At 41.7% G+C, this 25,269-nt stretch overlaps 1 protein-coding gene across 5 annotated transcripts in view; it reads left to right on the top strand.

The window, feature by feature from the left end:
• EZH2 (enhancer of zeste 2 polycomb repressive complex 2 subunit) overlaps positions 1-25,269 on the top strand; it is a 33,447-nt gene that overhangs the window by 2,482 nt on the left and 5,696 nt on the right. For 3 of the 5 annotated variants that reach the window (XM_068973474.1, XM_068973472.1, XM_068973470.1), the window contains exons 3-12: positions 10,251-10,367; positions 13,774-13,894; positions 14,661-14,801; positions 15,763-15,865; positions 16,406-16,569; positions 21,325-21,416; positions 22,786-23,026; positions 23,524-23,693; positions 24,237-24,331; positions 25,018-25,058. In XM_068973474.1, coding sequence (XP_068829575.1) covers positions 10,251-10,367; positions 13,774-13,894; positions 14,661-14,801; positions 15,763-15,865; positions 16,406-16,569; positions 21,325-21,416; positions 22,786-23,026; positions 23,524-23,693; positions 24,237-24,331; positions 25,018-25,058 — 1,285 coding nt within the window. Of the gene's footprint in view, positions 1-10,250; positions 10,368-13,773; positions 13,895-14,660; positions 14,802-15,762; positions 15,866-16,405; positions 16,585-21,324; positions 21,417-22,785; positions 23,027-23,523; positions 23,694-24,236; positions 24,332-25,017; positions 25,059-25,269 lie in introns of all 5 variants that reach the window. The other 2 variants (XM_068973471.1, XM_068973473.1) reach the window with 2 other exon arrangements.

Raw genomic sequence — 25,269 nt, 5'->3', positions numbered from 1 at the left:
CAGCGCACCAGGCCCCCCTGCCTATCACCAACTCCTGGAGTTCACTCAGACTCACGTCCATCAAGTTGGTGGTGCCATCCAGCCATCTCATCCTCTGTCGTCCCCTTCTCCTCCTGCCTCCAATCCCTCCCAGCATCAGAGTCTTTTCCAATGAGTCAGCTCTTCACATGAGGTGGCCAAAGTACTGGAGTTTCAGCTTCAGCATCATTCCTTCCAAAGAAATCCCAGGACTGATCTCCTTTAGAATGGACGGGTTGGATCTCCTTGCAGTCCAAGGGACTCTCAAGAGTCTTCTCCAACACCACAGTTCAAAAGCATTAATTCTTCGGTGCTCAGCCTTCTTCACAGTCCAACTCTCACATCCATACATGACCACAGGAAAAACCATAGCCTTGACTAGACGGACCTTTGTTGGCAAAGTAATGTTTCTGGATGTTCAAGCTGGTTTTAGAAAAGGCAGAGGAACCAGAGATCAAATTGCCAACATCTGCTGGATCATTGAAAACGTAGCTTAGAGGGATTAAAGTCAGTTTCCTTGCTCTAATGATCTGATGTGGGCCTGAAAGAGTACACTTTGCTCAGACACATTAAGAAATTATTGAAGTTTGTTATTTATGTACAATTGGAATTGCTCATGATACAATTTTTGGTATTAAGAGTACAGTTTATTCAAATGAATATTTGCTAATTGAATTTTGCTTTTAATTTTGTCAGTAGAGATAAAAGTCATTGAATGTAAAGATGCCTAACTTTTTATTGAGCTTATGGGACAAATGGTAAGAAGAAATTAGTATTTTGATAAAAACTAGTGGTTTTTAAACTTAGTACTCCATGCAGGTTGAGAAGAAGCATTTTCACAAAATAGGAAGGAAAAGGAGGAAAGAAACCCCTAGTCTCAGGGTTCAGTGTTTGTTGCCTGGAGCTCTGACTGGTCAAGCTCCTTATTTTTGAGCCTCTCTTGACAGCTGATTCTGATTCAAATGATTCCTCTTTTATTCCTCCTAGCCTCCCACCCCCTTTAAAACCATCATCACTGACTTTTGGAAGCTGAAGATTTATATAGTTTGTGATGAGCTTTTTGGTGTTATCATAGTAAATGATAGAATTTTAGGGCTAGAAAGGACTTTAGTGATCTGTCTGGTCTCCTTACTTTTCAGATAAGACTATATCTCTGTTTAGTTTTTCTTCAGTTTGAGCATTTCCAAAATAGATCAGTTTATTTTTTACGCTTTGAAAGTTGGAGTCAACTAGGTCAGAAGCAGGGAAAATAGATAAGTTAGCCTGTTTTGCAAAGAGTTTCTTTGCAGTAGGCTTGTAGGCTTGACAGAATTTGGGATTGCACTGTTGACCCAGACACCTGAAAAGTCTGTTTCTTTGAACATTTAAGTGCTGTTGTGACACAACTTTAATTAAGTCCTTATCTTTATAAACTCATCCTTTATAAAAGGGCTGTCTTCAGTTTAAATCCTTGGAGCATGATATGATTCACTGACAGTTTTCAGTCATTCACTCAAATACTTTATTCCCTTCTGTACTTCTAGAAGATAGGTGATAATGCTCAGTTTTTAAATGACCAATTTTATCTAGGTTATTTTAGTAAAGAAAATCTGACAAGTTTACTTTCTGATCTGATGAAATGACTTGGGTTCGAGGAGTCCTGCAGTTGACCTGCAGCCACATCTTTGGTCTGCTGTTTTCCTTCACGCGTGCTTTTAGGAGACTTGCAGGACTTAGTTTTTGTTGTTGAAGTTACAAAACCTAAACTGTTGCCCATAGGATTTTAGTACAGAGTATGTCTGTTTTTTCTTTTCTTTTAGAAAATACTTCTGACTTCTTGAAGATAGTGACTATAATATATATATTTTACATTTATTTCCTTTGCTCTTCAGTTTATCTTTTTTTAAGGAGCGCTCAGCTTTAAAGTGTTATTAAATGATACTTAGAGGCCAAGGGATATACACCATATTGCCGTAACATGTGGCTGTTTATCAAAAACTTGTTTCTTGGTGACATCATTACTTTGTCTTATCAGTAAGTAAAGAACTTTATCTTGGTGAGCCTGTACGCCAGTGACCATGCTCTGAGAGTGTCTGTTTTTCCAGTTGTAGTGAAGAAGCTGGTTCAGTTACGCTCGTAGTTCTTACTAATGCATTTCTTTTTGTACATTTTCCGTTTCTTGCTAAAAACCACAAGGTGCTTTTCCTCTTCATTGATTCTTCATATCAAGATTTTTTTTTTTACTTGTACATATTGTGAATGAAAGGGAGGCTTTCTCAAATGATGTCTGTCTTCTGGGCAACTGGTGTGATTGGTGTAGTATAAAAATATCCTGCCAATATGCATTTTTAGGTTTCCAGGAGAATGTAATGTTCTTGTGAGAATTCTGTGTCTTGTTTACTAATGAAAGGAGTGAGAAATGTGGGGCTTCTTCAGAATGTTTAACAGACAAGCAGCATCAGAAGGCCCCCGGGTTCTCACATTCGTGGAACTGAAAGTCTTCTGGACTTTTCAGTACATACAGGTTTGCTCTTCCTAGTGATAGCTTAGAATTTTAAGTTTATCACCTATCATTTGATATTCACAAATAAATTTTTTTTGTAGGGGGAAGCTTCTGTTGTAATGCAGGACATGTGAGTTCTTTCATGAGTTTGCAATTTGGGCTTATTTTTTATTGAAGGGGAAGAAAAAACTTGTTTACCTGTAAACACCTGACTGCATCATTTGTTGACATGGTCGTGTACTTTTGTCACTTAATTGTAAATAGAAATTACTATACACAAAGAAAAATAACATGCTGGTGTACCCAACATGTACTGGCATCCTCTTTACTCCTCACTCCAACACAGTAATGTGCTTTCTTTCCTTTGCAAATTTCAGGATTAGAGGGCCAGTGTGTCCTGCTCAGCATTTGAGCAAGTGTGGGAAGGAGCTGGGCCCTTTTTCTCAGGTCTTAGAGAGGTGAGGTGTGCTCCCAAGTGAGTGTCTTAACTCTCAGCTTGAGTATACCCATCCTTTCTTGGTTTCTCAAGGAACTGGTTTCTCAGTTGCTTTCTGCTGCTCTCTGTCTCTTTTAACCCTTTGTTGGTTGAATCTTGTATTAACTCTGCCAGTCCTTCCTGCCCATGTAACTTTTTCAAATCACGGCAGCCTTACTTTTTTTCTGGCTTCTTTGAGTGGAAATAGATGGAACGTTACTTCGGTAACCATAAGGAGTTTTTGGCTTTCTTTAAGTGGAAATAGATGGAACGTTACTTCAGTAACCATAAGGAGGTGTTACTTTTCTTTTGAAAGGAAGCCAATGTAAGCATTTTATGCTTTTCCAAGAAGACCATTCAAAAAGAAGAAAGATCACTTAGGTTGATTGAGTTTCTGTTTTATTATTGTATATTACAGATATATCATACACTTATGTTTGAGTTCATATTTTAAACTTAAGATGATATATCTTAACTTTAAAAAGTGAACTTTTCAAAAATATCAAATGTTTATTTTGTAATCTAAACTAGCAGTTGTGTTTAATGTGCTGTTTTTCTCTAAGAACACTGTGTATACAGTTTGTGTTTTAAAAATTGTGAAATTGACTATTACAAAGGTTAAAGTCTCTTCTCAAAATGCAAAACCAAATTTTGACAGCTATCTTAAAAACAAACAATGAACCAGAGTCCAAAGAAATGCTTGTCTAGTGAGTCGACAGTGTTGATGATTGTTTATTGCTCTGAAGAAGTAACACTTTTTAGGCCTGGAACTTCTGTCACAGTTTAGCTTGATATTATGGATTGACTTAAATCCACTGCTTAGGATTCTGTTTTATTTTCTCTTACTAGATTTCGTAAAAGTATATAATTTGAGTACCTGTTTGGGAGGGATGAGTAGATTTCATGAGCTAACTTGGCAACTAATGAGGTACTTTCATAGCAGCTAATGTGAATATCTGTGTGTTGTGTTAGTCGCTCAGTTGTGTCCAGCTCTCTGTGACCCCATGGACTGTAGCCTACCAGATTTCTGTCCATGGGATTCTCCAGGCAAGAGTACTGGAATGGGTTGTCCTTCCTTTCTCCAGGGGATCTTGCTGACCCGGGGACCGAACCTGGGTCTCTTGCATTGCAAGCAGATTCTCTACCATCTGAGCCACAGGGAAGCCCCATGTGAATATCTGTAGGTTAGTAAAATTTTGTAAAAATCTTTTTCTTAATTAGAAGGTCATTATAAAATATTAACTGTAAAAATTCAAGTAACACAGAAATATATAAAACAGGATACAAAGAAAGGACCCTGTAATTCAACCCTTGTGATTTTGATTCTTTCAGATTTCTTTTTCTGTAACATGTTAGTAATAATGATGATGTATTTTATTTAAAAAACAATTATTCCCAGATAAAACGTGCCTGCCACTTGGGGCCATCACTTTACAGTTCTTCACCAGTGCAAGTGCTTGGTCCTGTGGTTTTGCCACAGTTGATTGCCCTGTTCATAACTGATGAACACTTAGGTTTTTATTTTTTCCTTTTGCAGTTAGCATTTCTGTGAGTATTCTTCATACACATCTTTTGAGTGAGTTTGTAGGAAAAGTTTCTAGAGACAGTATTACTAGGTCAAGAGGATATGTGTCTATAACATTTTAATATTAACAAATTGACCCCCCAAAGTTTTTTGTTTACACTCTTTACCAACTGATAATAGTAGTGTCTATTTCTCTGTTCTCCCAACATAAAATGTTAATTTTTGTCAGTGTGATAGGTAAAACACTATTGCAATTTGCTTGCCTTCCTTTTTTCAGCAAAACTAAGTATCTGTTGTTTGTATTTCTTTTATGAGTTGGCTGTTATGGGCTTGGATCTTTTAAAATTGGGTTGAACTTTTTCTTATGATTTTTAAGGACTTTTTATATATTATAAATACTAGATTTTAATTATCTGTCCTGCAGATTTTTTTCTCCCCATTTTGATGTTATTTCTGATATATTTTGGTTGTACAGGAATATATATGTAGTTAAGAGTTTCTTCCTTTGATTTTTGTGTTTCTTTAAGGCTGACAAAGCCTTTCTCCACTTCAAGATTATAAATTACCCCATCTTTCCTTCTAGTTCTGTTTTCATTTTTATGTTTTAACATCATTTACCCTATTAGGAATTTCCTGTCCTATAAAGAGTGAGTGGGGAGATTTTGTTTTTGATTTTTTTTCTGTTGTTTTAGCATCATTCACTAAATGATGAATCTGTGAGCAACTTGGGAGTAGCATGCCTCTGTTTTGCAAAGATGAGCAGAATTGGCCTGTCTGGTGGTCATGGAGCAGGCTCAGCACCTGCACACAGAGCTCGCTCTTCTCTTGAGACCGAGGTCCCGGGACTGTCCTGTCTCCACTTCAGCCCCTGCTGCCCTGTGGCCTTCAGCCCCACGTCCACTCGTGGGAGCCAGGCTTCACAGCAGCTGTGCTGCCCCAGCTTATGGAAACCACTGCTTTATTCTTTGTTCTGCTTCTTAGTTTTTCTTTTCTTTCTCTTTTTTTTCCAATGATAGAAGTGATCTTACTCACCTCTCATGGGACCCTTACTGAACTAGGTACTTGAGTTTGCCTCTCATGGACAAGCAGGACTCTGGTTACCTGCCTTACACGCTGTTGGGTGTTTTTGTGGTCCTACCAACTCTTGTCCTGTGAATATATTAATTCTGCTTCTGATCTGTAGGATTTTAGTGGAACTGCAGATTAAGAGGGGATGATTTACTCTTACAGCACCCTTCAGATTCAGACCAGAGTTGGGTTCTTAAGTTACTATACTAACTAGATTTATAGATCTGTGATCTCCTCACTCAGGAGCTTAGATGCAGGGAGGAGCTTTAAGGTCCCAATATCCTGACATTGCCCTTCACATGTTACCTGTTTTCTGTGAAATGCTATATATGCCCCCGTGTCCCGCCCAGAAGATGCTTGTAGGATGATGACATCTTTCTGTTCTCAAGTAAGCTCAGAGCAGGAGCCTAGGCAGAGCTTCTCCTCTAGTCCCGGCGGCTCTGCAGCACACATACTCAGCACTAGAACAGGAAATATCTGCAGTCTGAACCACTCTTGCACTCCTTAGCTCCCAAAGCCTTGATTAGCTGCTTTTATTAACTGTAAAAGTCTTTGGTTCAAGACCTCATCAGGATGTTTGATTTCTGACCACCCTTCCGTCCTCTAGCCACCCTTCTCCTAATCCTTCTAACTCCTGTTAGGAGCTCACTTCTACTGTGAGCTTTTCTTGACCTAAACTTGATACTTAACCTCATTCCAGTTTTCTCTTCAGTATTTCCTTCACATGAAAGCAGTCTGAAATTAAGTTATGTACACTATCATTTTCACCAGAGGGCTAGCTAATTTAAAACTTGGTGAATCATCTTGTCTCTGCTAAAATCGTGAGGAATATGAGTACTTTCAGAAATCACCCTCAGCTTTTCCCTGGAGTTGGGTGGCAGCCGATACTTTCTTTCCTACACTTTAGATGTGAGACAGTCCTTATTGTTTTCACTCGGAAAAGCTAAAGGATATTAGACAATATTAACAGTTCATTGTGTCTCTGGCTTGAATTGAGTGGACCAATCAGGATCCAAGAATATTTTTAACTTGGCTAACCGGGTGTATTTTTTTCCCCTTACTATACGGAAGCTGGACTTAACCCTCCTAATGTAAAGACTGTTGAGAGTCCGGATGGCTGTGGCCATGCCCTTCGGGATGTCCCACTGTAAGAGGGGGAGTCATACCTGTCTCCTAGGGTAGTGGTGAATTTTAAAGAAGTTAACTTTGGTAAAGTCTCTAGCACAGTGCTCGGCACGTAGTAGGGTGTGTTAATTTCTTTCCCTTCCCTGCAGGCCACTCACCTGCTCTTCCCTCTACGATTTTCCATAACACAGTTTTTACTTGGAACCAGCCTTCTGCCAAGAGTCTCAGTTTGGTTGTGTACTCCTACAACTACTATTTTTGGCTTGACTTCCCTCTCCAGCTCCCAGTGGTCCAGCCACACAGTCGCCTATTGTACCAGCTGGTTGATGTAAGTCTATCCATCCTCAGAGGAACCTAGTCACTTACCAGTAAGCTGTGTTTCTCTGAAAATGTAGCATCCTTGATAACTCATGTAGTCGTTTTCTTTCTTTCTTTACCATCATTGATGGATTACCTGCAACAGCTTCCTTGTGTGATCCTCAAGTTGGACCTAGAATTAGAGAATTTCATTGGTTGATGTATAGGTCTCCTAGTGAGATCCTGAGCCCAAGGCTTTGATCAGGTAAAAGGCTGTGGAGACCCAGGAGGTCAAAGTCCTATTCAGTCTTCTGAGTGACATGAGACTTGGTAACGTAAACTGTCAAGGATGATACATTTTCAAAGAAAAAAAGTTACTGGTAAGTAACTGGAATTTTTCAGTAATTTTCCTGTAAGACAATGAATAAGAATTCCCAAACTTGTTTTACCAGCAAATGCTTTTGCATTTGAATATTATTTCATAAACGAAAGGGATATGGTTTTTAGTTAATAGTTAAAGAATGGGATAGAGTTTCTAGAGATAATGCTTAGATAACGAGGTGGGTATAGACCTTCAATTTGTTACTTAGGTTTTCTTGTAGCTTTAAAAGAAATGGAAGTCGAAGTCTACATTGGGGAAAAGTCAGCAAATGCAGTCGGTTCATTCCGGGAACATTTTTTGAGTGCCTACTCTTTTTTGAGACACTGTGCTGAGTATTGTTGCGAGACAGATGTAGCACCATGCTCTGCCCTCAGAGAGCTTATTTCCAGCCCCTTGGTAACACTTAGGACTGAGAATTGAGGTCTAGGTGAGGGGTGTGGCAGGTGTGGGGTGGGTACCCAGTGCTGCAGCCTTTGCCATCTTATTTTCTGTGCTTCTCTAAGTTCTTTCTGTTCACGGAGACGTGCCCTTGTTCAGTGGACTCAGCATCTTCAGGACACTGGAGCAGACCAGCGGGGCGGAGCTCCCCCCCAACCCCATCTGGTGGTTGAGTAGGACACGCAGCTCTCTCTCCTCCTCTGAGTGTGACCTTGGGTTTGTCAGAGTTGGAGAGGCAGCCGCTCCCCCTTGTCCCCCAGGCTTTAAAGGGGACCAGTCTTCAGAATTAAAGTCGCTGAATTAATTTGCCTCCACCATGTGTAAAACAAAACTCAAAAACTCCCAATTTGTTTTGCAAGGAATGAAATTGTTTTGAACTTAAAACCTCTGGACAGTGTATATCACTTTATTCTGTAGTTACAGCCACTCCTTGCCCCACTGTTAGCTGGTTAAGTAACTTAAGAAGAAGGAATGAAGACGTGGTAGGAAGAGGGGAAGAGGAAGATGTGGGGGAGAAGATGCTCGGCGTATAGCACCTCGTGCATGAGCATCCGGGAAGGGCTGGAGCGCACGGATGAGGCTCCTGGGTGTAGCAGCCAGACTGAGGCTTCCATCCTGGCTTGGCAGTTGATTGTCTTGCTGACCAGGCAAGTTATTTAACTTCTTTGAACCTCAGTCTCCTCCTCATTGTGCAATCGCGATGCTAAAGGCTAAGATGAGGAGTGGTTACGATAATGCATATGAAGCACTTAGCACAGTGCCTGCAACATAGTACGTGCTCAATAAATGTTAACTGCTCTTATTATTGGACGGATGCATGAGGAATTGCTTCAGAGGCCAAGGGAGGAACCGGGGAAAGATTGCGGGTTCTGGAGCTTAGTCAACTGTTCACACTGTCTTACTTACTCGAGCCATGAGCTCTCTAGTGTTACCTTTGATCTTTGCCCTTTTGGAAAGCAAATTAATGGGTTAACCACTGTCACAGTTTTTCCTAACTGCTCTATCTTTAAACCTTCCCTTCCACTGAGGAAGGAACTGTTTTTGTGCCGGGTGACTGTGACTATCGGAAGATTGTTCCCCTGGCCCAAGGACATGCTGAGGGCCAGGTGGGCCTGGAGGCCAAAGACTTCCACTCTGATTTCACCAAATCTAGCCCTGCTATTTTAAAATCTTCTTAGATGAAAATGAATCATATAATAATCATGTGTGTTGTATAGATATGACTTTTTTGGTTTCATTTTACTACTTCAATTCTACTTCTTTTTGCTCTGTTCTCATGGATTATTTGTCAAGGGCATTTTTGAGATGGCTCCGGAGACCTGACCATTGGGTATCGGAGCTCCTTAAGAGAAGCCGGATTCCTAGACAGGGTGAAGTGCTGTGGTCTTTGGACACAGATCTCTACCGTATTTCATCAAGTCAAAGATGCAAACTTTTAAACATTTTAACATCTGAAACTGGCATGCATCTTAGAGTCACTATGATAAAATATTGTGTTATAGTTTAATTGGCAACATTATTTTCTTAATGATGCAGAAGGTAATGGTGTGCTTTAAAATTCATGTCATCATAAATTGGATGAAATACGGTATAATATTTCAGGGGAATATATGTACTTAACTGGTATTAGAGATGTGGTATCCTGACAGTGTGTGTATTGGGTAAGAAGAGGGGCTCCAGAGTCAGACTTTCTGGGCTTAAATTCTAGCCCTCACTCATGTATGACTTCGGGCCAGTTATGTATCCTTTCTCTCAGTTTTCTCCCCTGTAAAATGGGCACTAAGGATAGTCCCCATCTTACAGTGCTGTGATGAGGACTGAATATGAGACATGTAAGTGTTTAAAATAGTGCCTAGCACATAGAAAGTGCTTAATGACATTAGCTATTATTATTAATAATTCAGGGATTATACTTCTGCAGAATTGATTTGAATCCATTTTGTTGTGATTGAAACTCACATCTGCTACCTTCAATATTTGTGTATCATCTGATAATATCAGCAGACACTTGGCTTTTTAAAAAGGGAAGGTAAAGATAATGGTGAATCCAACAAGTCTCTAAATTCTTATTTAGTAAGACTATGTTATTGTTGCACGTAGTTGAGATGTAAACAAAATTAAGCAGTGAGGTAGGAAATTTATGGTGAAAGCAAAGAGCAGTTAATCTGAGGCCAACACAAATATAATATTTGATTCTTAGTGGTACTGGTAAATATGGGAGGTGTTAGAAGAATTTTGAAAATTTTCAAAATCTGAAGCTCTTTTGGTCACTGAGTAAAAGAGGAGAGAATGCTTTTTGGTTTTTACCAACTTACAGTCTCAGGTAAAGAAATTTACTTTTCAAAATGATGTAAGTAGGCAGCATCTCTTTATAATATGATGACTAAGGCTCAGGTTGTCCTTTTATTCTTATGAGTCAGTTTTATTTTTTCTGTTCTAGTGTTCGGTGACCAGTGACTTGGATTTCCCAACACAAGTCATCCCATTAAAGACTCTGAATGCGGTTGCTTCAGTACCCATAATGTATTCTTGGTCTCCTCTGCAGCAGAATTTCATGGTATGTAAATAATGTGTCTTCTTATTTTGTAATTACTTCTTTTAACCAAAGCGTAATTTTCATGTCAAGGTAAGTCAAGATTTTGTTGTTGTTCAGTCACTAAATTGTGTCTGACTCTTTGCAACCCCATGCACTGCAGCACACCAGGCTTCCCTGTCCATCACCAACTTCTGGAGCTTGCTCAAACTCATGTCCTTCGAGGTGATGATGCCATCCAACCATCTCATCCTCTGTCGTCCCCTTCTCTTCCTGCCTTCGATCTTGCCCAGCATTAGGGTCTTTTCCAGTGAGTCAGTTCTTTGCATCAGGTGACCAAAGTATTGGAGTTTCAGCTTCAGCATCAGTCCTTCCGATGAATATTAGGACTGATTTCCTTCAGGATTGACCAATTTGATCTCCTTGCACTCCAAGGGACTCTAAAGAGTCTTCTCCAACACCATAGTTCAAAAGCATCAATTCTTCAGTGCTCAGCTTTCTTTATAGTCCAGCTCTCGCATCCATTCATGACTACTGGAAAAACCATAGCTTTGATTAGACGGCAGAGTTTGTCTTTGTTGGCAGAGTAATGTCTCTGCTTTTTAATATGCTGTCTAGGTTTGAAGCCTAGCTTGAAGGATTCTGAGCATGTTTTTGCTAGCATATAAAATGAGTGCAATTGTACAGCCGTGTGAACATTCTTTGGCATTACCTTTCTTTGGGATTGGAATGAAAACCAACCTTTTCCAGTCCTGTGGCCACTGCTGAGTTTTCCAAATTTGCTGGCATTTTGAATATAGCACTTAACAGCATCATCTTTTAGGATTTCAAATAGCTCCGGTAGAATTCTATCACATCCACTAGTTTTGTTCGTAGAAATCTTTCAAGATAGTATAAGTAAAAATAACTATCGAAATGGGAACACGTGGAGTAATTTTTTAAACCAATTGCTATATATATTTTTAAGCCTTTTCAGTGTTGATGTTGCTTTTAGTCCTTTTTAATTTCTTTTTTGGCTTTTATTTACTCCTTTTAAGTTAAAATATTCTCCAAAGGTAAAGTATTAAGCAAAAACCGTACCTGGGATTTAAAATATATTTAAAAGATGAAGCTCCTAATTCTTGCTCTTAAAGATGTTAGTATCCTGCAATCTCAGTCTGACTTTGAGATTTTGTTAAGTGAGAGCTTATTATTTAAAACAGTTTTAGGCAGCATGTTATTAAATGATAATGTATGCTATGAAATAGTCTCAGTATAAGGTTAGTTATTTTTCCACAATAGCTTTTGTTATGAAATGCTAGTATTTAATTCTTTATGGAAGTAGGATGAAGGAGAGGAGGGAACAAAAGAGAAGTTAAAGTGTGCATTCTTGACTTGTGTTGTTAAATTAAAAATACATAGTTTTATTACTTAATATATAAAATAATAGGGCTATTGAAATGTTGATGGAAGTCCTTGGTGAGCCTACTTTAGAGAACTGCCTGCTAGATTTTTCAGTAAATAGGTGTTTCTAATATCCTCAGTAACTTTTCTCAGTGGAGGCTTAAAGGTAAACTTGAGATTCTCGTTTGCCATTGCGTAGATTTGTGTATTTAAGGCTTTATTCAAAAACATTTGGTTTGAGAATCATATTTCAAGAACTTCTGAGAGGGCTCATATTTTCATAGACTGAAATTCTGAAAGAATATAGTGTTTTAAACTTGGCAGTAAATTTTTTAACCATTTGAAAACACTGAGGTATGGTCAGTTTATATGGTTGTGTTAGTTTCAGGTGTACAGCAAAGTGATTCCTTTGAGGATTCTTTTCCCTTATAGATTATTACAAGATATTGCGTATAGGTCCCTGTTGTTTTATGGATAATCATGTGTATCTGTCAGCCCTCCCATTGTAATTCATCTCCTCCTCCAAAGTTGTCAGTGTTATTTATGAATCAGCCTTGGCTTTTGCTAGTGATGAAAGCCAGATTAGGCAGACTCTTCTTTTTTATGGCTAGGGTATGTCCTGCAGTGCAAAGGTTATATGGATATAATTGGGAAGACAAAAAATAGCCAACTGTCATTTAATTTTGGCTTGTGTCCAAAATAATGAACTTTCCCAGTTTTAAATGGGGTTTAGGCAGGTGAGGTGTGCTGGCAGCAAGGCTCCGGAGTTGTATATGAGGTTGACTCTGAATAGAACAGTACATCAACACCTACATTTTCATTTTATATGCCATGTGCACTTTTCTTCCCAGTTTGCCTTTTCTTTGTTTGTCTAAGGTACTGTGATCTTTGTGAACTCTGCACCTGTCCTGAATTTGTTATGTAGAAATTATTTGAAAAACTCCCTGTGTTTTCCTGTTTCCTGTCTGCTTCTACCTGACAGCTCCTGTGTGTCCTGGCCTTTTCCCAGCCTTTTCCTCTGTGTCAGTCATGGGCCAGCCTGAGGCACCTCACACTTAAATTGTTGCCATTTCCTCTCTTCAATCTTCACCAGTCTGTTCTGTTATCACAATTTCTTTCTAAAATTCTGTTTTTAATCAATACCTTGTTCAAAGGCCTCTTTAGACTGAGACCTATCCTTTTTTTAAATAAGTCTCCTTATTTAGATATGGACTTCAAAAACGTTGTGTCTTTATCTATAATTACTCTTCAACATTTTTTATTGAAAGTTCTCTTCCCCCAAGAACATCAGCTTCCTGTCCCTTGTTTTCTTGAAGTCCTGTGTCCTCTCTGAACTTTCTGTGACTGGCTCTTTCCTGCTCAGCCAGCACCCCCTTTCTTTCCTGGCATCTTCCAAACTGTGATATAAACTCATCTGCCATCTTTATTAGGACTGTCAGGTTTGATAAGTCTTGTTCATAGTATTGAAACATTTTGTTATTGTAGAATGTTCCTATTTTATGAATGAGAGTAAATCCTTTGGCATAACCTGTAATGAACCATCCATATTTTACATGCCTAGAATTTATTACGTTGACTATGATAAGTTGATCAAGTGAAGTTTGGAAGTCCTCACTTAGTTTTTTTTCCTTTTGAGGCATTGTTATTTATGGTTGGCTTTGATAAGCTGTATTTTGTCGACCCTGAGATGCTTTTAAACGCCTGAAGCAGGAACATGTCTTCAAATGGTTGATGGGCCACACCGTAACTTGTGGCGTGTTCCTGTTTTAGAGGGACATGAAGTGATGATAAATTGTAGTGATTGATTCTGTAATAGAGTATTTTTTCTTGAGTTTTTTCCCTATAAACAGTTTTCTCAGATATTGATGAGCAGCATCATTTATTTCTTTGTAGCTTTTAGAGTTTGCTCCTATTTTAGATCTGGAGAACTGGGTATGGACATCTGCTTAGGAAAAAATACTGTATTTCAGTTACATTACATTTCCTTTTTAAAAAATGTTGGTACTTAGGATGTGTCTATTTTTAAAATTATTTATTTCACTTTTAGGTGGAAGATGAAACTGTTTTACATAACATTCCATACATGGGGGATGAAGTTTTAGACCAGGATGGGACTTTCATTGAAGAACTAATAAAAAATTATGATGGAAAAGTACACGGGGATAGAGGTGAGCCATGTGTTTATTCTCTTGGAAAAAGGGCCAGAGAATTGATATTTTGATTTGTTTTTTCAAATGTCAGTATGAAAAAGATTTTTTAAAAACTAAAACTGCTGGATTGGCCTAGGCTAAAATTTTAAGTGTTCTCCCTATCTATTTTTAAATTAAAGGATTGTATATGCCGCTTGGAAATTATTCATAGTTGATTATCAAAAAACTGTCAATCACATGCAAATTAAATAGAATTGTTTGAATGTATATAGATTTTAAGGTTCTTTAGCAATGAAATAGGTTAGGATTAGGGCCCTGCTTATGTAACATGGGCTCCAAAAGGCCTTGTGATCAAAATGACGTTCTCTGCTAGGCCACCACAGGACCTGAAGTCCTGACATTAGAACCACAGCTTCGTGCATTAACAGGAGACCTGTTAAAGGGCCTGGCAGGAGGGTGGCATGTAATAGCCTGTTGTCCCCTCACGAGTGGACAGCACAGTCTGGTGGATACGATGTTCAGAGAGAGGCGAAGGCCGTGTTTAGTTTCTGGAGAATTAGGCCGTGGTTGCTGGCACTGGAAACTTGTGAAAATGACAGGTGTTGAGGGTAAATTCTACTTCCAGCTTTGCCTGAGGCCAGTCCTGGAAATGACCTTTCTCCCCAGTTTTATAATAATTATGGTGTTGTAGTGCCGATTGATAGGCTCCAGTTGTTTCTTACAAATTAGAAAAAAGCGTGGTATACTTTTGTGTATTTCTGATATTTGATTTGATGAATTTCAGAATGTGGGTTTATAAATGATGAAATTTTTGTGGAGCTGGTGAATGCTCTTGGTCAGTACAATGATGATGATGACGATGATGACGGAGATGATCCTGATGAAAGAGAAGAAAAACAGAAAGATCTAGAGGAGAGTCGAGAAGGTACATCTGTCTTGTTAGGTTTGTGTGTATCCATATCAGCGTTTTTTCAAAAAATTAGAATACAGGTAAACTTTTTTTCTTTTTTCTTCTGTTAAATATCACACCAGGGGTAGTATAATCAAAATTAGAATACTGTTTGTAACATTTCATCCTGCACTTGTGAGTCTTTTATTTCCCTTGGCTAGCAAAAGAATGTACAGTTTTTAGGTTTCCCTGGACAATTATCTTAATTATTGTAATATGTAACATCAGTCTTTGACTATGTACAGGTTATGTGCTTGTCAATTTATATCACTTTATATGTGTATAGACATTTAATCCTCCTAATATTGCATGTGGAATAAGGTGGATTTTATCCTCAGATCCACTTCATAGTTGAGATGGATTCAGTGAGGTGAAGTAACTTAAGATCACAGCATTGGGAAGAAAGAGAACCCAGAAAATTCTCTGTTGGAAACCAGCTCTGATTGACCCCAGGGCACATGCTCTAACTTGTATACTAATTACGGATTACCAGAGAAATTAGAGGGTCCCAGCTTAGAGCCGGGGTTGGAAGAGACTTGACATGAAGTCAGCATAGAAGAATTTTGGGGAAAATTGTAGTTTCAAAGAAGCGTACTGTTCTCATAATCGGTGCCTTAGCGATCGTGTGGGCCCTCGTTTACAGATGACACATGCAGGTGGGTCGGTGACGGGATAAGGTCATAGCAGCAGTCGGTGGCTGAGCTGGGATCAGAGCCTGGGTTTTTCTGCCTCCCGGTGCACTTGAAACTTTGCATATTTGATTTTGAGTTTTGTCTGACCCACCAGCATTCCAGATACTTGTAAAATAGGTTAGAAGTGAGAGAGGCACAGAGTTGATAATTTCTTGAGAAATCAGCATTGTTAAGTGTAGACAAAATGAAACATTGGTGAGCTCGTTCACTTTCATTCTTTTTTCCTTTCGCATTTCCCTGTTTAGATAAAGAAAGCCGTCCACCTCGGAAATTTCCTTCTGATAAAATTTTTGAAGCTATTTCCTCAATGTTTCCAGATAAGGGCACAGCAGAAGAGCTAAAGGAAAAGTAAGATTTGTTCTTTTGAGATGGTCTTGCTGTGTGTGGTAGGTCACTCACCATTCTGGTTTATTAGAAACGGAGCTAATATAGGTGATGAACCCGCTGCTTTGTGTGTTCAGTGTCTGCGAGATACTTGAACTAATACGTGTGTGTATCTGTGGTACCCTGGGCTGCGTTTATCATAGATGGAAGAAGTGTGCGTGAGTGCGCACACATGTGCACACACACAATCTATAGGAGTGTGTGTAAGAGGAAATTTCTCTGGACACCCATCGAAATGTTACTGTCATGGCTGTTTCGTTCTAATGAATATAATCACATTATTCATGACAAATAAATGATATCTGTGAATGTTTCTTGATATACCATGTGTAATGTTTAATTGGCTCTTCATCTAAATAAAGATTGCTATAGGCTAGACCCTTTTCTGTGTTTTAGGCGAGATAAAATATCAAAAATAATACATAGAAAGCTTGTAGAAACTTTTATGTTCAAGAATGTGATTCTGGTTTTACCCTCACGTGACTTTCTTTCGGTTGATGTCAGGTACAAAGAACTCACAGAGCAGCAGCTCCCGGGTGCGCTTCCTCCTGAGTGCACCCCCAACATAGACGGACCAAACGCCAAGTCTGTCCAGAGGGAGCAGAGCTTGCATTCGTTTCATACGCTTTTCTGTAGGCGATGTTTTAAATATGACTGCTTCCTACATCGTAAGTGCAGTTATTGTACGTTTTCATTTTCTATCTTCGTTGTGGAATTATGTGTTAAATCAACTTGGAAAGTGTTGTCATTTATTACCACTAGGATCTGTCATTTAATCTTACAGTTATGACTGAAAAATATGTTAGAATCAAAGTATTGGGGGGTATTTTTTAATTTGTTGCTTGAGGTTGCTCTGAAGTCTTTTTGCACATGTTAAGTTGGGACTGCTGTCTCCCCTCACTCAGAATACAGGCCAGTAATTTTTCCATAAGTGTTAACCTCATGGTGGTTTTGTGATAAAACTCACTGTGCACTAGCTGATAGCCCGGAGCAGCATTCTCTACGCTGATGAACAGGTTTTGTCAAATAAGAAATTGGCTAAAGGGAATTCCCTTTTGGCTCAGTAGTTGGACTCTGTGCTTTCACTGCCAAGGGTACTAAGATCCCACAGGCTGCTAAAAAGGTGTTTATGTATCTATTCTTGTCTGTTGAGGGTTAAGTCTGGTGTTTGGAGTTGGGGAGAGGGTCCTCTAAGTTGATTTTAAAAACACCTGCATTTGAATACAGGTAAAGCATATAATGTTCTTAATGAAATTTATATATGTAATACCACTTTATTTTTTCTGATTCTGCTGGAGAATGAGGTTTCTTACTAAATTTTCCAGGTTTAAGTACAATTTAAAGAGTACTAGCGACTTTGGGGGCATGCATTGTGAAAATACATTTCATACCTCCTGGTTCTGAATAAGAAGGGTTTGCTTAATACAGGTTAGCTTTTTCTGTATTAGACTTTTGTGCAGCTGGCTATCTGTGGCGTAACACCTTTGTCCATGTGCTAGGTAGGCTCATGTTGCTTTGTCCTTTTAGAGTTTCTGGGTCTGCCTTTTGTAGCTTCTTCCCTCTGTCCAGTGGTACCTCTTGTGTTAATTAGCCTGCCCAAGCAACTGGATCTTGCCTTGTTTTGAATTTCTGCTCTGTCTGCTTATGTTTTCTATAGCACATAATATGTTATGTAGTGTGTATATCGGTCTGGAAATAGTCGTGTGTGTGAACTATGAGTGGTTTAGTTACCTTAAGTTAGAAAGCCTTGAAGTAGACTTTGAGAGTTATCATTGTATCTTCCACGTCCTTGCTGTTGTTATCCACACTCCCAGTGTAGTTTACATGGATGATTTGACAGTTTTAATAGTTGCAGAAGCCAGCTATTTGTTACCCTGGCCATTGTAGAGTTATGAGATACCTTACCTTTTTTAGGGCTTGGCAGCCTTGTTTTCAGAACACAACCCATGAAGTAATTGAAATGAAGTGAAGTGAAAGTTTCTTAGTCGTGTCCAACTCTTTGCGACCCCATGGACTATACAGTCCATGGAATTCTCCAGGCCAGAATACTAGAGTGGATAGCCTTTCCCTTCTCCAGGGGATCTTCTCAACCCAGTGATCGAACCTGTCTCCTGCATTGTAGGCAGATTCTTTACCAGCTGAGCCACAAGGGAAGTTGTCTTGAATTGCATTTAATTCCTCTTTACTTATATATGATCATTTTATAAAATATTGTCCAGTTCTTGCTTAAGAATACCATAAATTGCATTCAGATATCACTATAGCAAGAAAATTGGTAGGAGCCCTTCTTGGAATCAGTGGAACGTTCTCTCCAACTTGTTGACAGCTATAGCATTTGATAACCCTTCTTGTTGTACAGATGAGCCAAGGTAGGAGGATACTCCTTTTAAACATTATCACGGGAGTTATTTTCTTGTGCTCTTCCAGTTTTGAGTGATTTGGATGAACCTTGAGCCTGCTCATCATGCCGTCCTTCAGGCTGGGGAGAGGACAAGACGGGGGCTGTGCTTGCTGGGCCGGCCTCCCTGGCCTGGCGGCTGTGCTGCGGGCCGCTGTGCCTCCTGCTCGCCCTCGCTCTTCCCAGTGCAGCCCTAACAGTTCTGCAGGCGTTCGCCACTCTACACTGACTCTGACAAAAAATCACACGCTATATGTTCTTGTTGGGTAAAAGAAGTCATTAAATAAATGACTAAACATACCTGTTAAATATAGCATTTTGTGCTTTTTGTTCTTTGTATGATGGAAATAACACAGTCTTGAGGATTAAATTTATTACTTACTATGTGCAAAAATACTTCAAATAATAGTACCTGGCTTGTGTTTTTAGCTATTTTTTTTTAAGTCATCCTTCACACACGTGTATTTCAGAATAGCATTCAAAGCTGTCCAGAAAGGTCTCCCCACCTCCTGCCCCCGCCCTCACTCTCTTGTAAGGGAACTCCTTCTGCTTCTAGTTCTTCTGTGTCTTTCTGTAGTTTCTTCCGTCAAATATTGTACACACACATTCTTTTTCCAGCAACCCTGTTCACATGGTGCCGTCGTGCTCAGGCTTTCCCCCTCTGGACTCAGGTTTGCAGATTTATTCCTGTCTGGACAGCTGCACCGTCCTCTCCCGTGTCAGACCCTGTCCCCGAAGGTCAGCACTATGGGAACAGCGCACAGTGAATTGCCCTGCGTGGTGGGCCCGTGCGTTCTCCCCCACGAGTGCGGGTTAACCTGGGCCCTGTGCGCAGGCACTGCCCCACAGCCTGCCGTATGGGGGGCATCTGCCAGGTTAAAGCTCCATCAGCAGAGAGGCACTGCCGTTTTCCCCAGAGCCCAGCCACTGAAGTGTGTTAGACAACAGGCTTTGATCTTATTGACTGAATCAGTAAAATGGTTTCTAGCACAATGTAATTTGCATTTCTCTACATGATTAAGAGATTTGTGTTTTATTTTCTCTGAGCTATTATTTTTATCCTTTTGGCTTTGGTGGTCTTTTTGATATCCTGAAGCTCTTCATATAGTCAGGGAATTAGTTTTTTTGTGATGAGTTGCAGTGTTGGTTTTTTTTTCCCCATTTGTTTGGTAAAAATCCTGTAGCAAAGTTAAAAAGCAAAACATTTAGAAATAGTTAAATCTATCATTTGGCTTTCCCTACTCCAAGATTTTAAAGGGTGTCTCGCCTTTTCCCTTAGTACGTTTTAGACATTTTTTTTTTTAAACATTTCTCCCTTTGATCCATTTGGCGTTTGCTGTCAGGACTTTAGCTCCAGCTCACCCTCGCATCTCCAGGGCTGCTGTTTCCCCACCGTTGTCCGCAGGCCCCTCTGGAGCTGCCCGGAGCTGCACTCAGTCCTGGTCAGCACAGGGGCTGGGCTCTGCTTCTGATCCCAGGGTCCTGTTCCTTGAGGCTGTCTGTCTGGGGGCTCCTGGCCATTCTCGAGATCTCCTGGCCATTTTCGTTTTTCTATGTAAATTTTAGAATCAGTTTGTCTAAATTAAAAAGAGTCTAGGTATGTTTATTGGAATCGCATTAAATTTATATTACCTAAGGTAAAACTCACATTTTAAAGGAAGGGTTCTATCTAACTGTCCGATAACTCTCCTTTTGTTCTTTAATTTCCTTTCAGATTTTCTTCCCGTAGCTCAAGTAAAATGATTGTTGCTGTAGCTTTTTGTCGTCTAGTTGCTAAGTCGTGTCCAGCTCTTTTGCGACTCCATCTACTGTCACTTAGTCCTGACGTAGTGACACCTCTCTGGAGAGCAGAGTGTGTGTACATGAGGGTGTACAGACACACATAGGTCTTCTTCCGTGAACTGCGGCAAAATACCAGTCTCTAACCCTACCATGTACTGGAGGAGGCATCCAGGCTCAAAGCCCGCATGTGCCTTTGGCTCACGAGGACCTTGTGTCTGGCCTGAAGTAACTCCTTCCCCTTACGTGGCCTTTACCTTCCATGTGCTCAGCCTTTGTGTTGACATTTTAGGGGCCCTCACCCGCGCCAGTCCAGGGTGAAATCAGTCATATGGTGTCAGAGTCTTGTTCTGGGAAAAAGCGACTCACATACTTGACATGGGACCTGAGCCTTGAATTTCCAGTTTAAAAGCATAACTGTTCGTTCTTTCTTTCTCTTCTTTCCTCATCAGTCTGTCATTTCCCATTTAAGTTCTATGGCTAGAAGTATGGCTTTTTACATCTATGTTTTGGAGTGATTTATTTCATGAACCCGTCGCTTGTTTTCATCCATATAGCTTCTCATCGTGTGTGATTCTGGGTGGGGCGTTTCTGGTGTTTGCCCGTGAGCTCTGGAAGCCAGTACCCCAGGCTGTCGCATCCAGCTGCTGTGCTTCCACCCTTGGTTAGGGCACCAGCGTGCTGGAGCGTGAGTCTCTCTGGTACGTTATTTGGGCATCTTAAGTTTCAAACACTATATCTTGACAAAGCTGTTTTATCTGACTGCTATTTTTCCCTGCAGGCTCCCCCTGGGTTCTTGAATTGTGTGTGATTCGTAGAAACTGACTTGTAGAATTCCGAGGCTGTCCTCACTGTCTTTGAACCCAGGTTTTTAACAAGCGGTGTCCCAGTCTGTTCCCCCATTTGACAAGCTAGGGGCTGACTTCTTTAGAAATCAATAAGTTGTAGATGTCAGGATTCTTCTGGTGAAAAGAGGAAACTGATTTCTGTGTAGAGGATACATCAGTTGTTTCTATGGAGACATTAAAGACTCAAGTAAATGTTTATAATTAGAGCTCAGGTGTTCTGGGAGAGAGCTGAGGGAAATACATGGTGAGTATGTGGTGAGCCTGAAGGAAGTTCCAGAAGGTGAGCCACATGTTAGCAGAAGTGTGATGATGGGTCCTTGACTTTTTCCTTTGGAACAGAGGGAATGAGAAAGTAACAAGTTTACTTTATGTTTGGATGTTTTCTGTTTATTTTGCAGCTTTTCATGCAACACCCAACACTTACAAGCGGAAGAACACAGAGACGGCCCTCGACAACAAGCCTTGTGGCCCCCACTGTTACCAGCACTTGGTAAGCACGTACGGGGGGTTCTGGAGGGAGTGAAGTCTGAATTTTGAGTTTTCGTGAGGTCTGTGAAGTCAGCGGTAAGCTGCTGTTCCCGTACTGTTACTGGCCACACGATAGGCAGAGGTTTCTCAGCCGCGTTTCTTGGGAGCTCGTACCTACTGCACATCCTAGTCCTTTGTTGCCTTGCGCTATTCTTTACCAGTGTTAGTCTCTTCAGCAGTGGATGCAGGTCTTAGGATCCGAGACTCTCGTGCCTTCCGCCAGCCTTAGAGCTTGGGAAGTGCAGAGAGCCCGCCCAAACCCCAGCAGCACAGAAGTGTCCGAGCCTTGCTTAGAGCCATCGCCCTTCTGTGAACTGCAGACCTGCTGTAGTTTAGCGCATTATATGTAGCTCCCAGAGATGAGGGGTGTGTGTGGTGTGTTTTTTTTTTTTTTGTAATGACGGAGAGAAGGTAAGGGTTTAGGAAAATATGAGGTAGAAAAGTTGCTTTTTATGGGTACTATCTTATTTTTACCATTTCCCCTCTTTGAACCAAGCCACTCCTACCTAGGAACTAAGTGGGTATATATTGCCTGTTGGATTTTGGACAGAAGATTCATTGAATGGCACCTACAGAAGGTATCCTATTTTTAAGCAATTTGGTTTTTGTAGAATGAAGTATAAAACTGTTGGCTGCTCTCAAACTTCTCCCTTCTATTGCCACTAAAAATGGGATTCTTGAGCACTGTTGTATAATATTCTTTACAAGGCAGCAGTTTATCTGGCTCACCTAAAGTGTGTCTATGGTCTCTATAATCCGTGCTCTTACCATTGCTGTATACTTTCCGAGACGGGGTTATTGCGCCTGGCAGCGCAGACTGTGACCCTCACCGCCTGTCCCTCAAGGGCCTTTCATGTCTTCCTGGGGCTGTGCATCCCTCACAGGGAAAAAGGGGCAGAAAAGGGACGGATGGAGCACGTGTGCGTCTTGTATTCTTCTTGTATACTTCCAATGCTACCATAGATAAATGAGTGTTAGCTTACGAAGTCCCAAGACAGGAAAGGCTGACTTTAGATGCACACTGGGTGTATGGCTCCTCTTAAAGTTCACTTTTAAATAGACTGTGTTTCCTAAAATATATTCTGTATTTTAACTGCTAATCTCAGTTAGTACAGAACTGTCTTGCCTGAGTTTGTAGAAGCCGTCTTTATCTTTCTCAAATCTTCAAACCATGGAAAGCAGATAGGAAAATGATTGTCTTTAGATGTGACTGCCTATGAAAAGCAGATACTGATAAGTTTGACTAACATGCTTACCCAGTCCTTTCCTTCCTCCTCTGCCAGAATGAGCTGTAGAACTTGACTTTGATGTCTCCGCTCTTGCTGTTGTAGGAGGGAGCGAAGGAGTTCGCTGCGGCCCTCACCGCCGAGCGGATCAAGACCCCCCCAAAGCGCCCGGGGGGCCGCCGGAGAGGCCGGCTTCCCAACAACAGCAGCAGGCCCAGCACCCCCACCATCAATGTGCTGGAGTCGAAGGACACGGACAGTGACCGGGAGGCGGGGGCCGAGACTGGCGGGGAGAGCAACGACAAGGATGAGGAGGAGAAGAAGGACGAGACCTCGAGCTCCTCGGGTGAGGCTGCGGCCGGGCCCCTGCTGCTCGCGGGGCTCTGGGCTGCTTTGGTCCGCGCTGTGCTGGGGGCCGGGTGCTCTGCTGAGCCATTAGTTTCCAGCGTGGTGAGACCCCCAGGAGCAGGGCTGGAGGCTCCCTGCTGCTGTCTTTGCCCTGCACCCAGCGCTCACCTGTGGTGGTGTCCATGCGGGTTATTTGAAGGTTGAGGATCCAGTGTATTCTCACACTCTGGGTGGTTTTCCTTTTGCCAGTTTTCTCAGGCAGCGCATAAAGAAATCTGATCATTCAGATGACCGTTCTTGATGGTCTGTGGGTGAAGAGCTTCCTGATAGTTTCTAGCCTTAGTGCATTCTCGCATATGACTCACTGCCGGTTTTCTGAAGCACACCTGAGCTCTGCATCCTAATACTCTTCTCTAACTGCCATTCCATGCCTCCCTCCCTCCCTTTCTCCACTTGCCACTTCTTGAGCAATGCCTATTAACTTTGGTTTTGTAGAAGCGAATTCTCGGTGTCAAACGCCAATAAAGATGAAGCCTAACACGGAGCCCCCCGAGAATGTGGAGTGGAGCGGCGCCGAGGCCTCCATGTTCAGGGTCCTCATCGGCACCTACTATGACAACTTCTGTGCCATCGCCAGGCTCATCGGGACCAAAACATGTCGACAGGTGAGCATGGCCGAGAAAGCCACCAGCAGAGACCTTCAAACGGACAAGCATGTGGGCACTGTCCAGACCTAGGAACATTCCTGGCTATCAAGTTCCTGTTCATCTGAAAAGAATTGTTGTTGTTTTTTTTTTTTTTTTTTGCTGAGAGGGAACTGAAAGAGATGCTGCAGGCAGGTGGCAGTGGGTTTCAAAAACCCAGAATTTAGATATAGCCTTGTGACTCTTGGGGCTTCCCTTTTAGCTCAGATGGTAAAGAATCCACCTGCAATGCAGGAGACCTGGGTTCCATCCCTGGGTCAGGAAGATCCCCTGGAGAAGGGAAGGGCTACCCACTCCAGTATTCTGGCCTGGCGAATTCCATGGGCTGTATAGTTCATGGGGTCACAAACAGTTGGACACGACTGAGCGACTTTGACTCGTGACTTGAACAGAGAGTAACCGCGGATGCGCCACGGGACAGAGTGGAGTGTGTGTGGGAACGAGCGGGAGACTGGTTGCTCACACAGACGGTCCTCATGGCATGTGGCTGTGCTTCCCTGCCAGGTGTACGAGTTTCGAGTCAAAGAATCCAGTGTCATTGCGCCGGCCCCCGCCGAGGACGTGGACACTCCTCCCCGGAAGAAGAAGAGGAAACACCGGTGAGCGTGCCGGGGGAAGGCCAGGGTGGCCTGGCTGGCTTCCTCAGGCCGTTGCTGCCGTTTTCCTGAGACCCAGTGGCTGGTCTGTAGGTTTGGTGTGTTGAGTCATAGTTAAGGTTACATTTTCATTTCGGAGAACTATTTAGTAGCCTCTGCAGTAAAGGCACGAGCATTTGTGGTGTGTCTTGGGAGCCTGTGAGCTCCAGAGCCAGTTTCCATGCCAGAGCCCGGGTTTGCTGGGTGTGTGGCGTTGACTCCGATACTCTTCACGGCCACCCCACCATCACCCTGGCGGAGCGGGTGGCGGGGCGGTGAGGGCGGCAGGCCACTGCCTGTGCAGACACGGAAAGTGCCCGGACGCACTGTTGTAACCTCCAGGGTTTTTAGAGAGAAGCATAGCTGGGTGTTGGGTAAGGGAACACTTAGATTCTACCTCAGAAGTGGTCTGCATGTTCATATTACATTTCTTTGATAAGTAATTTAATAACTTAGCTTTAGTCGATACTTTTGCATTTTCTGTTTGGATTATTTATTTCTGCCCAGATAGCTCAATTGAAATGATTAAAGATTCCAGAAATTAGTGTGCTGTGTCAGTACCCTCCATGGAGAATGCGCCGCGGCCCATGGCGGGCTGGCTGCTCCACGTGCGCCCAGGTCACGAGGGTGGTGTCGTTTGTGTTTTGCAGGTTGTGGGCCGCACACTGCAGAAAGATCCAGCTGAAGAAGGGTTAGCATCTTTCCATTCAGCCTCCTTACTAACTCGCTGTCCCCTCCTCATGTGTCTTAGAATACTAACTGGATTAGAGTTTGGGATGTTCAGATAGACCTGACTTTGTGCATTAAGCCAGTTTAGACGGAGGCCACCTGTTGGCTAGAGGAGAACTCTGGGAGCCGGACTGAGGTGTGACAGTGCCTGGGGGCTCCCTGGCTCTTGGTGG

Source organism: Capricornis sumatraensis, chromosome 5 (genome assembly GCF_032405125.1).
Source record: "Capricornis sumatraensis isolate serow.1 chromosome 5, serow.2, whole genome shotgun sequence".
NCBI classification, from domain to species: Eukaryota; Metazoa; Chordata; class Mammalia; order Artiodactyla; family Bovidae; genus Capricornis; species Capricornis sumatraensis.
Note: the sequence above shows the minus strand (reverse complement) of the source record. Positions and strands in the feature narration are given on the sequence as shown.